Raw genomic sequence first — 15,180 nt, 5'->3', positions numbered from 1 at the left:
GTAGTTAAGTAGCTCCACATTTCCTGCCTGGAAAGGAATGTTCCTGTTAGTAAGCAAAGCCAGGCAACCTCGAATCTCCTGGCAGGGGGTTAAATTCTTACCTGGTCATGCTGACACAAATGAGGGATTATGTATGTGGCTACCGACTGCACTCCCCAGAAAAACACATTTTTTGGCTTAGGTGAACCCATAAAATTGATCCTCTTGATGATTCTGGCAACCCAGGGCAGGTATGAGACTGTTCTCTCTTACAAGAGCTCCCCTGAAGTGAAGAACCTCCCTTGATGTGTCTTCCCCGTTTAGCAAAGATGAACAACTGAGCAAATTTACAAATCTAAACTGGAAATTTTCTCCTTGGTAGGATGCAAGAGTTCAGACAATGCATGTAGACAAAACCCAAGCTCAGGTCTAAGGATCTTCAATAGTCTACCTAAATAATGAATCACGACATAAAATATAATCACAAAACAGTGCTACAATTCACTTGATTTTAAAAAATTATATATATATATATATATAGATATATATATATATATAGATATATATATATATATATATATATATATATATATATATATATATATATATATATATAATTTTCATGCATAAAAATTCAGTGAAGGTATCCTAGGTCATTAAGGCGTAAATTTAAACAGGAAATTGGTTGCTTACCTCTCACCCCAGCCATTAAAAAGGAGATATCCAAATGGGCTTATTTATCTCCTTGGTTCCAAATATTTATGTTAGCCTGTATTTGTTTCTCTGTCTAACCTCCATGTATTTCTACTAGCCAAGGTGAATTTTAGTTTTCCAGGCAAATTTCAGGGAAACATTGATACTGATGAGACACAGCACTGTCACCTCATTGTTTGAGCCCAGTGTAATGGCTTAGTCAAATAATCCTTTCTTTGCAAATGGTGAATTAAGGTAGAAAAGGAATAGCTGTTGAGACTTGTTCAATGTAAAAGACAAATATTTATTTTCCTTTACATATAAATTACACATTTTGAAAGCTGAGTGCTTCTACTGTTCCAGGGTATCACAAGTGAAGTTCACAGAGCAGGGATGAACATTTACCAGCTCTTAAACCTGCTGTTACCTCTTTTTGTTGGCTCTTCCTCCTGTCTAAGTGTCACTTAAATTTAAAAATGAGCTGTGGATGCAATTATCAAACGTGTTACCAAAAGTGTTAAAAAAAATCAATGTAGCTGCAGGCCATATTTTGTAAATCTTACATGGGGAAAATGGCTTTTCAGGTTGATATGACACAGAACAAAATAAACTACATGCTTTCATAATTAATTCCAAATGTCTGGCAAACAAATTCTGCACCCATGGAATTTGAAGGACTGCACTCTGTATTCCATGTCCACCGGTGGCACAAGTAATGGAAGTTAAAAACATCATTTGAAACAACAGAATCTGGATGCATTTCTGACGTGGCACACCCTAGACTCTGCGTGCAAGTGACAATTGCTGAACGTACAGAGTGAAATCTGTGCTCCAGTGTCAGCTGCTCAGACTCTGTTTTACACTGCAAATAAAATGGGAGTGGGAGAGAAGCCAGGATGGGTGGTAGGGAAGTTCCTCATCATCTGGCTCTCCATGGCAGCACCACCAGGCAACCCCCAAACCCAGCAGCTGTCAGGGGAGGCTGCAGAAGCAGTGCAGGGTAGGGAGCAAACCTGTGAACAACCACAACCACAAGGAGGAACACTAATTGGGAAGAACAGCAGCTCCCTGGCAGGCAGCAGAGCAGGGCAGAGCCAGACGTTCCCACAGGGCTGCTCCAGGCTCCTGAGCTCCAGAGTTGGACCTGCTCACTGTGCAGGCTCCAAGGGCTCTGTGTGTGACAGCCCCGACCCTGTTTGCTCCCTGAGGTGTGGTGTGGGGGGATATTCCCGGGATGAGGATGTTCTGTGTGCTGGGGAACCTGGGCTGGAGAAGGTGGCTCCCAGTCTCAGCCATACCCTGGCTGCCACAAGCTCACACCACCTCCCACGAGCATTTCTCTGTGTTCATATTGCTTTTTCTGCCCCACAGATGGTGCAGATTTTCTAGAGGTAAGTTCAGTAGATCCAGCAGCTCTGGCTCTGGCTTGTGCATGTGTGTGCAGCCTCAGCAGGAGATGAGTGACTTCAAGGGAGGTCAGGTCTGGGTGGTGCTGGGGAGATGCTCCCACAGCTGCAGCCAATTCCCACCATCATCAGTGCCCAGTGCTGGCCACAGAAGGAGCCATGAGCAACCATTTCCACTCTGGCATGGCTGAGCAGCCAGGAAGGAACCTTCAACCTCACCCCCGGGGAAGTCTGCAGCAGCTTTATCACAGCCTAACCACTCCCAGTCCTTCAGCTCAGGGCCCTGGAGAGACAAGAGCAAACACAGAAAAAGAAGGTAAATCAAAATCCTTGCAGCAGTTATGCCAGACCCCCAACCCTGTGCTGGGGGAGCCAATATAAAACACTTCTCCACACCCAAGAGAGACCCCAGGAGCTCAGGGGCCCTCTGGGCTCATGAAGGCTGTCAGCAATGGGCTGAGCACCTCTCTCTGCACAAGTTTTCACTGCAAAGCAAGAGAGGCAACGAGACAGGCAGGTGAGCAAAACACTGAAAGGGGAGTCCTAAATTAACCAAGATCTTCAAAGGAGGAGGAAATGGTTCTGCCATTTATCCATCTGATCTTTGGAACAGCATGGTGGCAGAGGAAAGATGGTTTCTTTTTCTCTTACCTTTCAGCCACAGCAGCAGCCGTGCTCTGCTCAGGTGCCAGTTTTGCATAACTCAGAGGCAGATTCAGGCCCACAACGGGGCCTACAGTGCTGAGCCACAGTGTGATGTAATTTATGTGCCTAGGACAAAAAAAAAACCACAAAAAAGCACCATAACTATATTATCCCAGCTTTTTCTGAATTACAGACAGACTCAACAGTCAGAAAACAACTTAAGATGCGGCTGTTCCTTCATTTTTCCTATGACAAATGTATTTTAATTTTCAGGCCTGAAGTGACACTACAGAAATCTTATTCTGCTGGCACTAAGGAAGTAGTGTTGTCCATCTCCACCCTGCAGCTGACTGTACCTGCATTGCAGGAAGCCCAGCAGTGCCCTCACCTGTGGTGCTCCTGTGAGCCTCTCAGCACAGCAGAGATGAATTCGTTGGTTCGACAGGGGTGCAGGACAAAGAAAGGCTGCCCGAGGATGGGGTGCTCCTAAGAGGGAACAGAATTTGCTTTGTCATGGAAGGGAAAAACACAAAACTCATCCTGTGCAACTGAAAAAGACAAGGCAGGGTGCAATCAGCCCCTGATGCAGCTCTTCTCACTTCAGAATCTCGGCTCACATTGCTCTTCCTATCACAGTCATGAAATTTAAAATATATTGTATATATTACACATCAATAATATATATTCTCCTCTGATGAATGGGAAATAAGACCAGCAGCCAGGCTACACCACTATTTTAGTTAAAAGCAATAGTTTGCAGAAGTAACTCAAGTTCCTGTATCAGCATTAACTGGCTGGGAGAGGAAAAGCCACTGTGCAAACCACAGTCTGAGCAAATGTAACACAGAAAACCCATTCCCTTCAGGAAGAAAGGTCTTTAACCACCCTGAGCCCTGGTGTCTTTTCAGCCTGGTGTGGGAAATACACATGGCTCTGTTTGGAGAGGCAGCAAGAAGGGAGAAGGAAGTGCTCTCAAGGTGGCTTCAACTTCCACTTGGTGCTGGAAATGTTCTCATGAGGATCAATCCCTTTATGTCTAAGAGAACTTTAAAAAAACTCCCAGAAGCTTCAGAATATACAAAAAAAAGGGTGTTCAGAAAGCTTTGTTTCACACTGCAAACAGATAACTTGCATAAGAATGCTACCATCTGCTGTTGTCAAAAGTGAATTGATGCAGTTTTTCTTTGAGAAAGAGTAATATTTTGAATTAAAACCCCCTTTTCATATTCTGCTCAAATTAACTCCGGCCTCCAAATAATTCCAGAAAATACACAGATTGTACCAATGGTATACCTAAAGACAACAAAAAAAGGTATATAGCTAATAACATTTACAAAACTATTACGCAAAGTAAAAAAAAAGAAAGTAAATTTCAGTGGACTTCATGAACTCCCAGAAAGAGAGAGGTAACCTGGCTGTAAGTGACTCAGCTCTGTTAACAAGTCATGAAGACAATTCCCAAGGCTGAATATTCAGCCTAAAGATATTCCCAATCATCCTGACCCCCAGTTTTTGATTTTCCCCTGCACTCCTTGCTACAGCAAACCACTAGTGAGTGACACATGGAGGCCAGACTCGACTTTTAAAAACAGTTTATTAACTTTACATTCTATATCATTCTTCTTTTAGTCCTTCCTCTTCTTACATGACAACAGAGTGACACTGAAAACATTCGCAAATGCAGGAATTTCACACTACTCAGGACAGGAATGTATCACAAACTCCCAGGAAAACCACGGAAGCACAAGAAACCAAAAGAAATCCTGAGCCAAGAGCCATTAAGGAGCAGCCTTTAAAAAGGGAGAAGGCTGAGGTGGGGATGAGAAGCTTGTGGAGCATCAGGGAAAACACTCTGAGAGCATCAGCTCTGATTCAGTCCAATGCCACCTTCCAAATCCTGTACACAATGGCATCCTGGGAGGCTCTGATGTGCACTCAAGGTTAAACCACTGACACAGCAGCTCTGAGCAGGCAGCATGGGGAAGCTGCCAACAAAAATGCAGGAGTTATCAAAGCACTGCATGATTTCAGAATTGGTAATGGGCTACAGAGCCTCTCACTGCCAGGCCCCCAGCCTGCCCTGGGAGAGGGTGAGCTGCCTGTGGTGGGATGAACCCCAAGTCCTTCTCAAACGCTGTCAGAAGGGTGAAAAATGAATGAAAGTTTGTGCTGCATCAGCCTCATTAGCATTAGCTCACTGCCTCCTGCACTTACCTGGCAGAATGATGACACTCCACTGAAATACAAACCTGAGCAAAATATTAGGGCAGCAGTTCTGCCCTTCATCTAGGCTGGTCCTGTGCCAGCTACACCAAAAATACACAGTCCTACCGGGACTTCATGGAGAAAAACCGCCAAAACAGTACAAATAATATGTAAGAATCATCTGTTTCTTGTTTACAATTAATCTTTTTCCAGTCAGTCATGCACCAGGGCAGTGTGAGAGTTTCAAGTCAATTCCCACAAGCACTCACTGGCGTTGTACTGCAAGAACCCATTTGCAGGTTGCCCACAACTCTTCTGGGCAGTAATACTCTGACACACAGTTTATTTGAAATCAGCACCATTATTTTCTTGGATCTGTCTATGATTTTGGATCTATCCAGCTATGAGGCTGATTTACAGCAGTGCCTGCTCAGCACCACAGGCTGGAATCCATCACACATCTGCATATCCCTCTGAGTCTGACCCAGCTGGGATGGAAAGGAATATTTTGAACAGGCAGGCACCAGCTCTGCTGAATTGGGAAGCTCAAAATGTTGCTTCATTTATTTTCTGTGGGAAGACCTCTCTCCCAGGTGATGCAGGAAAGATGTGTGAGGATGTTCTGTGCCTGCTGCTGTAGCTGCTGCCTCAACCCCTCCCATTAAAAAAAAAACTGGGAGGGAGAGATGGATGCAAGACACAAAATGTTCCATGGGGTAGACTGAAAGATAATCACAGAGTCCTGGAATGGTTTGGGTTGGGAGGGGCCTTATATCTCATCCCATCCCACCCTCTGCCATGGCAGGGACACCTTCCCCTGTCCCAGTGTCCAGGCTGGCCTTGGGCAGTGCCAGGGATCCAGGGCCTGCCCACCCTGCCAGGGAACAATTCCTCAGTGCCAAGGTCCCAGCCAGCCCTGCTCCCTGGCAGTGGGAAGCTGTTCCCCCTTGTCCTGACCCTGGTTTGCTCAGGAATGCCAGCCCAGGCTGGGACTGAGCGAGCTCTGGCAGCACAGCTCTGTTCATTGCCTCTGCAGGTACAGGGCTGAGCAGGAAATGTCACAGCACTGATCTGAGCAGTGGCAAAGAGCGGGCAGTTCCCAACACAAGTATAATTAAGACTAAACCTCCGACAGATTGGATTAAGTCATTTTATCAAGCAGTCTCCATGTCGGATTTAAACCAAAAATAAACATTACTTCAGATAAGGGGTAATTGTCTGTAGGTTTCTGTACCGTGCTCTGCTGCTCTCCTCCCCAGCCAGCAGGAATTTTGTTGTCAGTACATCTCTTGTAACAGCACCATTTATTTTCTCTGTCATAACTGGAGCTCTTCCAGGGGTAATGGCTTCTATTTTCTCCAGTGCTACATTAAACTGCCTTCAAGCATCCATCACAACATTTATGGTCTCTCCATTGATGATAGTTCAGGGGATTTGTGCCTGAAACTGCCTCTTCCCCAACCTGGTTTGCATGATGTCGCTTTGCAAAAATAAATTCTCACACAGGTGTCAAAAAGTTCATGCAGGATCCTACCAGCAAACACCACAGCCAGTGCCAAGTGAGTCCAGACATTTTCCCAGCAGTCACCAGGTCAGAAAAAGAAGGCAGAATTAATAAAACATGCCCCCCATAATCTCTTCCATTTAGGGAAAAGGAAACAGTGATGCAATTAATAAAGAGGATATAACTTTTTCCTTTTCTTCTGATTTCTGACCACATTTACTGAAACAAATGGCTGAGTTTCAGTAAAAATTCTTCACTCAAGATTATGTAAGTAATTAATGTTCTTGAATTCATGGTCTATCTTCATTTTATTCCTTATTTTCATGCACACCAATAGTAACTCCCTTGTTAATATAATCCAATCTATACATTCAGAAAGAAGGCAGGAAGATTTCTCTCTTCAGACTGACCCTGAGTCCCACAGCCAGAACAGAAACTGCACACAGAACTTCAAACCTGTGCAACTCGAGGTCAAAGGGATTTTCCTCTAAAAATGGAACCACTGCAATGGGAAATCTATTCCTATGGAATCACTATATTGCAAGCACCACATTAAGGAACTGTAATGACACAGGGAACTTTTACAATCCTGACAGAAGGTGTAAATCACAGTAATAAAGCTGTTGGTAGCAGAATAATTGTACTAGGGCTTCTCCATCCTACTGACTTAGGGTTATGCTGGATTTTGGGCAGGAATTGTTCCATGGGAGGGTGGGCAGGCCCTGGCACAGGGTGCCCAGAGCAGAGCTGCCCCTGGATCGCTAGAAGTTGGTTGGATAGGGCTTGGAGCAGCCTGGGACAGTGGGAGGTGTCCCTGCCCATGGCAGGGGTGGAATGGGATGAACTTTCAGGTCCCTCCCAACCCAAACCAGTCTGGGATTCTGTGACCTGGGACAGATAATGTATTTATGGTCACTGACTTCCACTCACAACCAGAAGCCAACTCATCCTGCTGACATAGCTGAGGCAAGTTTCCCCAGCTTTGCAACAAAACACAGGAACCCCACCAATCCCAATCCCTGGAGCTGGAGGTGGAAAAACCTGCCCTGCCTGTGACAGTGCTGAGGAATGACCTGGCAAGTGCCACTGGCACTGCTCTCCTGCTTTTCTCAGAAAATCAATGCAGATCTGCATTGGCATCGAGCAGGGGAAAGCGTGAAGGGACCCTGACAACACAGAGAAGTGCAAACGACCCCAAGAAGCAGATTTCAGTGGTCACTGAGCCTGTCTTTGTGGAGGAGGCTGGTTTGATTTACAGCCCAGCCCACTGCAGGCAGCAGTTGCAGTTGCCCCCATGGTTTAATGTCCCCGTTCCCGTGTGCTCCCACCACCAAGCTCAGGGATGATTTTTTATTGACACCTTCACCACTTCCAACCCCACGCAGCCAATCAAGCTGGATCCTGTCCTTCTTTCGTCAAACACCAAGGCCAAGCTGAACAGGCAATTAAATGGCTGTGCCTTCCTGAGAAAAGCAGAGATGCTTTGGCAGATCCTACAACGCAGAAATACCAGGACACTTAACACAGCCAGAACTTCTCTGAGATGAACCACGCCTACCACTTTGCATCTGCTGCTTCAAATCCATCATGGATCCCAGCAATGGTGCCTTCCAAGCCAAACCATTCTGTGACTCTGTAATTCATATTTTATGCCCCAATTCTGCCTGATTCTGGAGTATTTACAGTTTTGAAGAGGTGGTGATTATTTTTTACATTTTGTAACTTTATTATTTTACTAAATGTTATTATTTTTTATTTTAATCAATTTATTAAATGGCTAACAAAAGATGCCTGAAAGGCAGGAGAAGTAATGCAGAACAAGCAAAACAGTAATCAAGAATAGCCAACACTGCTGGTCCATAATTACATATTTAATATATGTATAATAAGGTCTGAAATATTAATTTCAAGAACAGGAGGAATCAAAGCAGTAGGTGACACTCAGGCATGTTTCTAAAGCTTAACAAGCCTCATTTAAGGCTTTAAAGCTTCTCACAAGCACGTAACTTATGCATTTAGGATTTTTCAAGAAAACTTTATACTTAAAAATTGGCAGGTCCATAGTTACATTGTCAAGAAATGGCATCTCAGCCATTTTCCTAAGAAAATAAACAGATGATTCTTCTTCCATGCTTGCCAAAAGTAGATTAATTCAGTTGTCACCATTTTAGTTATGTAGCATATAGTCTTAATTAATTACTATTTAAAATCTGTTCTTAAGTTATGAGATTCATCTAAGGTGCAAAACTGAACGATCCAACAAGCTGTGGAAGTATGGAAAAGACACTGGAGACAGATTTCCTACCCTGATTAAGAAATTATAAGGGGAAAAAAAAAAACCACCACAACCAAAAAACTCCAAACCCATGTTGGCATTTGACAAAAGTGGCCTGAAAGGGTTCATCCCATAATCCCAGAGATTCCAGAGGATGCCCCAGCAGTGTTTCCTGCCTCCCCCAGCAGCTCTGCACCCCGGGCACTGCAGGACAGGACTCACTCCTGCCAGGTAATTTTGCATCCATTTATGGACAAGTGGCCTCATGAATTTGTCTAAATGCTTTTGAACTGCTGACACCATCTGCTGCCACCACTCCAGAGCGCAGGTGCTTAGGTATAAACTGCTTCCTGTTAGCACAGATACCTAACTCCTATTTCAGTGGCACTTCAAATGCTCTTTTTAATTTATAAAGTAAAAAACATTACGGTTTACCTGCCCTGTGGCCCCTCCAGTGGCCTCTCAAATGGATCTGAGTGTACCACATATGAGTGAGCCTCACTTCTTTCATACTGTGCAGTCAATGCTGTTGTGTAATTTAGGATTTTTCCTTAAGGGGGAATGTTCAGTAGGCAGATTCATTCCAGAAGTGAACAGCCAGCAGTCAAGGTGGGGGGAAGGCAGAACAGACCCACCCCAGCTTACAAGGAGAAATGACACACCAGGCAGGGAAGGTGCTCTTACACTTACTTCACAAATCTCAGCAAGGGAAGCTCTCTGGAAGCAGAACCACTGCTAGATAAATTATCTGTAAATGCAATGCACAGCACTGAAACAGGTTTTTCCACAGAAGTAGAAAATAATCAAGAGAATCAATACTATTGCACTGTAATTTGTTCAATTAATTACAAATCTGCATGGAAAATATTACTGAATCTTCATTTCAGAGTAACTCAAGTAGCAATAGTACTGGGACTTGAAAGCCTTTCCTGAATTATGCCCAAGAAACTGGCAGGGAACTCCATACTGCTTTCATTTCTGCATGTAAATTATTATAGAATCCTGGAATGGTTTGGGTTGGGAGGGGCCTTATATCTCATCCCATCCGACCCCCAGCCATGGCAGGGTCACCTCCCACTGTCCCAATGTCCAGCCTGGCCTTGGGCAGTGCCAGGGATCCAGGGCCTGCCCACCCTGCCAGGGAACAATTCCTCAGTGCCAAGGTCCCAGCCAGCCCTGCCCTCTGGCCCTGGGAGCCATTCCCTGGGGCTGTCCCTGCAGCCCTTGGCAATTGTCTCTGTCCCTCTTTGCTGCAGCCCCTTCAGGCCCTGCGAGGCCACCCTGAGCTCAGCCCAAAGCTTCTCCTGCCCGGGGGAGCAGTGCCAGCTGTGCCAGCCTTGGCTGCCAGCAGAGCTGCTCCATCCATCCCTCTGCCCATCCTGGAGCCTCCTCTGGCCTGGCTGCAGCAGCTCCAGCTCCTTCCTGGGCTGGCCCAGGGCTGGGGCAGCTCTGCAGGTGGCTCTGACCGAGGGGCAGAGGGGCAGAATCCCCCCTGCCCTGCTGCCCACGTTGGGCCCGGCCCAGCACGGGGCTCTGGGCTCTGGGCCCGGCCCAGCTCAGGGTTTGGGGTCCCAGCCCAGCTCAGGGTTTGGGGTCCCAGCCCAGCTCAGGGTTTGGGGTCCCAGCCCAGCTCAGGGTTTGGGGTCCCAGCCCAGCCCAGGGTTTGGGGTCCCAGCCCAGCTCAGGGTTTGGGGTCCCAGCCCAGCTCAGGGTTTGGGGTCCCAGCCCAGCCCAGGGTTTGGGGTCCCAGCCCAGCCCAGGGTTTGGGGTCCCAGCCCAGCACGGGGTTTGGGGTCCCAGCCCTGCCCCAGAGCACCCCCAGGGCTGCTCAGTCCCAGCCTGTGCTGGTGCCTGGGACTGCCCTGACCTGGGTCCTGCTGAGCTCCATGAGATCCCCATGGTGCCACCACTCATCCCTGGTCTCTACCTGGACATCGACTCACTGACCCCAAATGCCCAAGTGTGACCACTCAGCCCCCTCCCTCACCCACCCAGGCCTTCATCCACCAAACCCACGGCTCTCCAACTCAGAGACAAGGATGTCATGTCAGACACAAATGCCTTGCACAAGTCCTGGCAGATGCCACCAGCTGCACATCTGTCAGCATCCATGAAGCTTCTGCATTTACTCTACATTTAGTATTAGTTCATTTTTTGGTCTTCTCCCTCTATTAAATTAGTTGAACTAGATTATTGTCCATGAAGTCTTATGGGGAAAAGTATGACTCAGCTGTAGGGCGGCTGAACATTAATAATCAGTAGCTAAATTAACAATCAGTTTTAAAATAAAACCTCCTTGGTAGCTTGTACAATACTATAGCTTGGTTGAAACCCCAGGAGTTCAACGCATTGTAGAAGATTTTAGTGGGAAATAAATACCAACCCAGCTTTGCCATCCTCATATCTTCCCCTGTCAAATAGCCTTCCAGTCTGTACTGGTAAGACTCCCATTTCTCAGGAAGTTGAACTAATAATTTTCCAAAAATATTAGCAGGGGATCCATAGCAACTGTTGATGCAACTCAAATTCGTTAGGAGCGATCCTAGCAACCTTCTGTTAAGAAATACTGTATACAGCCTCCCCCACTTAGCAAAATCCCACAATATGGCAAGAAAGAATCGTGTGTCTAAGAATAGATACCTTACCACATTTTTCAAAATGACTGAGCTGTAATGATTTAAATCCTCCCTATCACATTTTCAGCAAGATGTGCCTCTACAACACTATATCAATGTGTTCTGTTCAGAGTTTTGACTCTTTCTCCTTTTTTAAATCACACTATTAACATCCCTGACATTTTAGAAATAATGTTTATTGATTTTCCTGTTAACACTGCTATAAATTAAGTGATGTAATGGACAGGATTATTGAGGAGCTATGAAGAATGTGTCCTCCAGATTCCTAACTCCTGGCTGAAAAAGACTCTGGATTAACTCAGAAGTAGGTGCAGTTCTGTGTTGTGATTTCTGTAGTTTAGGTTTGGTTGAATACTTTTGATATGACCGAAGGGACATATTAAAACTACCTGCTAAGTATCAAATGACAGAAGAAAACCACCTCATTTAGATGAAACTGAGAAATGAATGGCTGAGAAAAAACAGATGCAAAATTCCTGACCACTCACTACTCAGAAACGTAGGATACAGTCAGTATCAGAATGGTCTGAGTTACTTTCTCTGCAGCAACATGCAGGAAAATGTGGATTTATTGCTGGCAAATCCAGAACCAAAGTGTCACACATGAAATGTGTCCCCTCCCAGGCCTGGGAGCACTTTGGTAGCAGAAGAAATTGCATCTGAACAGTGCTGGTTAAAAAGAAGGGGAGCCATGTATGGACACATGTACTCCACAGTTTCCAGAGCCCTTTGGAATCCTGACTCACAGATTAATTTTGAAGACTATTTCTGTAGGATCTTCAAGTCACCAAGTTTAGTTCCTGTTTTATTGGGGGAGTTTTTCAACCCTTGAGCCTCCTGCAATAATGCAATTCGATTTCTATCCTTGGATGTTTGGTTTTACATTCCATCATCACCAAGCATTGATTAAGCCTTAGCCCATATTCTTGATTGTGTTTACGACTTTGTTTCCTCAGGGGAAGGTCAGCCTTTATGACAGCACCACTCTGTTAAAAACAAAATTGTTGGTGATGCTACTGACTGTGATCAGCTTCATTCATCAGCTTACAAAATTCTCCTGCTAGTTTGCTTCCACACGGGAAAAAATTAATGGAAGGCGTGGATTAGCAGAAATAACAAGAATCAAAAATGGACTTAGGAACCTGTGTTCATACAATTAATTACATCAATACTCAGTTTCATCATAGTTTTAGAAATGTATTTGTCAGAGTGTTGTCTCTCCCCCTGTTGAAGTCATTCTGCTTTGTCTACACTTTTATAAATATCCATTAGGGCAAAAAAAATGATGAAGATTCAGTAGTGCCTTTACCCATTTTTTTTCAATCCCTTATTCCATTATAATTAAATTTCAGAAGGTGCCTGAGAAATCTGTGGACCTCAGTTTACCTCCTAGTAGGTGACTGTATCCATCAATCCAGCTCATTCCACACTCTGTGGAAAATGCCTGGATGTGAAAGCTACAGCAGTGTCCTGGATCTTGATGGAGGCACTTTCAAAAAGGTGTGCAGCCCTCAGCCACAGCAGGATGAAAATTCATGCCCGGACCATGCCTGTCCCACACCCATGCTAACAACAAAAGCCTTTCAGTCTTGCATTTCCAACTCCACAGAGAACACCCAACCAGGGCCCCCAGCCTGAAGTTATGGCTATAACCACCGAGTCACCCTCTGCTGCTTCACATCTCCCACCCATCTTCAGAGAGGCTTCCAAAATTATAAAAGATCACATGCAGCCTCTACAAACTAGCTCTGTATTAGTTATCTGGTTTTGTTTTTTTTTTTAATTCTGGTTCTTACACCACTACTATGTGATGAAATATGTTCACTTTCATATTTGGGAAGATTTCTCCCCATTCATCTCATTTCTGTTCTCCACTCTCTGTTCCTTTTTTTTTTTTTTTTTTTTTTGGTTAACATTTTTCCTGTTCTTGTGAAGTTTTAGTCTCTCAATTTGCCTCACCATTTAGCATTTGACCATGGCGCTTTTGGGCTGCTGCCTTCTTAACTGGGACATTACACCTGCTATTTATTATATTTATTACACACAGAGGGCCCAATAAGTTTGAGCTGTTTAGGCAGTACCACTATGTATTTGTGTATGCTCTCTTATAAATAACTAATATAAATATTATACATCATACATATAATATATGTTTATATGGTATTTAACTTGCTAATATAAATAAATAACACTAAAAAGCACCCACTAAGTTACAAGTAAACAATTCAGGAGATGGGTTGCAATATCTGTAATTCCAGTTCTGAATCCTCCTAAAAAGAAGCTGAAAATCACAGTTGGCAACATTTCTGGAAGGCAACAGTAATCCATATATACTCCTTAATTTTCCTGTCATTGCAGAATTAAGCCACTTCCAGCTCACACAGATCTTACCAGGTGTGCTAAATTGATGTCATTATAAGTCATCAGGAAATACCCACAGAGACCTGTAGCAACATTTGGAAGTTTTGTTAAACAGCTGTGTGTTCTAATTGATTTGTATTATTTAAAACAGCTAAAGCAAGTTATCGCCGGATGTAGAGAAGGGATGACTGAAGACCCCAGGGAGATTTAACTCACAAGAAAGCCAATCACAGGAACTTCATTTGAGCATTTTAAGATTATTACTAGAGGAAGTGCAATTAAATCATCACCATTTATCAATCATCATTATGAAATACTATGCAACCTTATCATGTTAATTTATTTATGAGAAGGTAACTAGTTGACTTCTGCTTTTTGTAGTAATCTAGTCAGGAAAAATATTTCAAGATGCTTTCTCTGGAAATGAGCATAGCTTTCCACCATCATCAAAAGTAACTATAAAAGTCCAAATTTTACCTAAAATTTGCAAATGTCAAATATCTCCTCTCTGTGCAACTTGTCTCAGTTCCTGAGATTTATTTCATTATAGATGTATTCTACCAAAGGGAGTATACACCAAAATATAGTTGCATCTAAAATGTGCGCAGGTCTGGCACCTTCATTTCATAAAATATATGGGGGAAAAGTCCCCAAAAGTCAGTAAGCCTTTCTTTTCCTGGCCTGCCAATCACCGTGCAGATCAGCTCTTGTTTAAAGTTAAGGAACATGCATGTTGGTAAGCTCAATTTTTCTTCCCAGTGGTGGAGTGCTTGTAGCATCTAAAATTTGTATCTCTTTTGGATTAAAATCCTAAACCATTTTTTATTCTGCTGCTCATGTGCACTGAGTGCTCCAGCCTGATTTGATGAGTTTGCCCAGTGACTTGCATTATAGGATCTGTGTCCCTGCAGGCAAAGCCTAACCCACATAACAAAATGGGTCAGCAGAAAAGCAGCAAGGCAAGACAAAACTCCGTATTTCAGTTCAGATCCCTGATTCATTTGACAGAGAAAAGCAGGTTTTTTTTCTTGTAGACCTGACTCTTGCTTTGATCTGAGGCTTGCAGGCTAGTTTTCATCATCTTCCATAATCTCCTTGTTTCACAGAAAGTCACATTTTGCAGCTGTTAACTCTGCTAATTTCTCCAAAATGTTCTTCCTGTGTTTGTCAGTGCACTCACAGCTGACTCCACAGTACCACCTCTGGAGAGTGTCCCAGAATCAGATTAATCACTGCGCACATTCTGCCACCCAAAACTCTTGTTTCTACAGGAATTTGTGTGTAAGTATCCCACACACACCTCCAGTTATTAGATGCAGGACAGTTTTTACTTTACTGTCCCTTAAGAAGCAAAAATAATCCCTGTGTGGGAGTGACCTGAATTTCCTTTTGGCTTCCCCAACTCTGATTTCACACATTCCAAACATCCCGTTTATGCTTTATTCTCAGTAGTGCCACAGGATTACATTATGTTAT

The 15,180-nt window shown here is 44.1% G+C and overlaps 1 protein-coding gene across 1 annotated transcript in view; it reads right to left on the bottom strand.

Moving 5' to 3' along the window:
- Positions 1 to 960: 960 nt before the first annotated feature.
- Positions 961 to 15,180, bottom strand: part of ATG10 (autophagy related 10) — a 59,668-nt gene continuing 45,448 nt past the window's right edge. Inside the window, exons 6-8 of the mRNA XM_050987035.1 lie at positions 3,112 to 3,209; positions 2,730 to 2,849; positions 961 to 2,361 (exon numbers count right to left, since the gene is read on the bottom strand). Coding sequence (XP_050842992.1) covers positions 2,349 to 2,361; positions 2,730 to 2,849; positions 3,112 to 3,209 — 231 coding nt within the window. The 3' untranslated portion in view covers positions 961 to 2,348. The remainder of the gene's footprint in view (positions 2,362 to 2,729; positions 2,850 to 3,111; positions 3,210 to 15,180) is intronic.

Source organism: Serinus canaria, chromosome Z, assembly GCF_022539315.1.
Source record: "Serinus canaria isolate serCan28SL12 chromosome Z, serCan2020, whole genome shotgun sequence".
NCBI lineage: Eukaryota > Metazoa > Chordata > Aves > Passeriformes > Fringillidae > Serinus > Serinus canaria.
The sequence above is the reverse complement of the archived record's forward strand: the minus strand, read 5'-3'. Positions and strand labels throughout refer to the sequence as shown.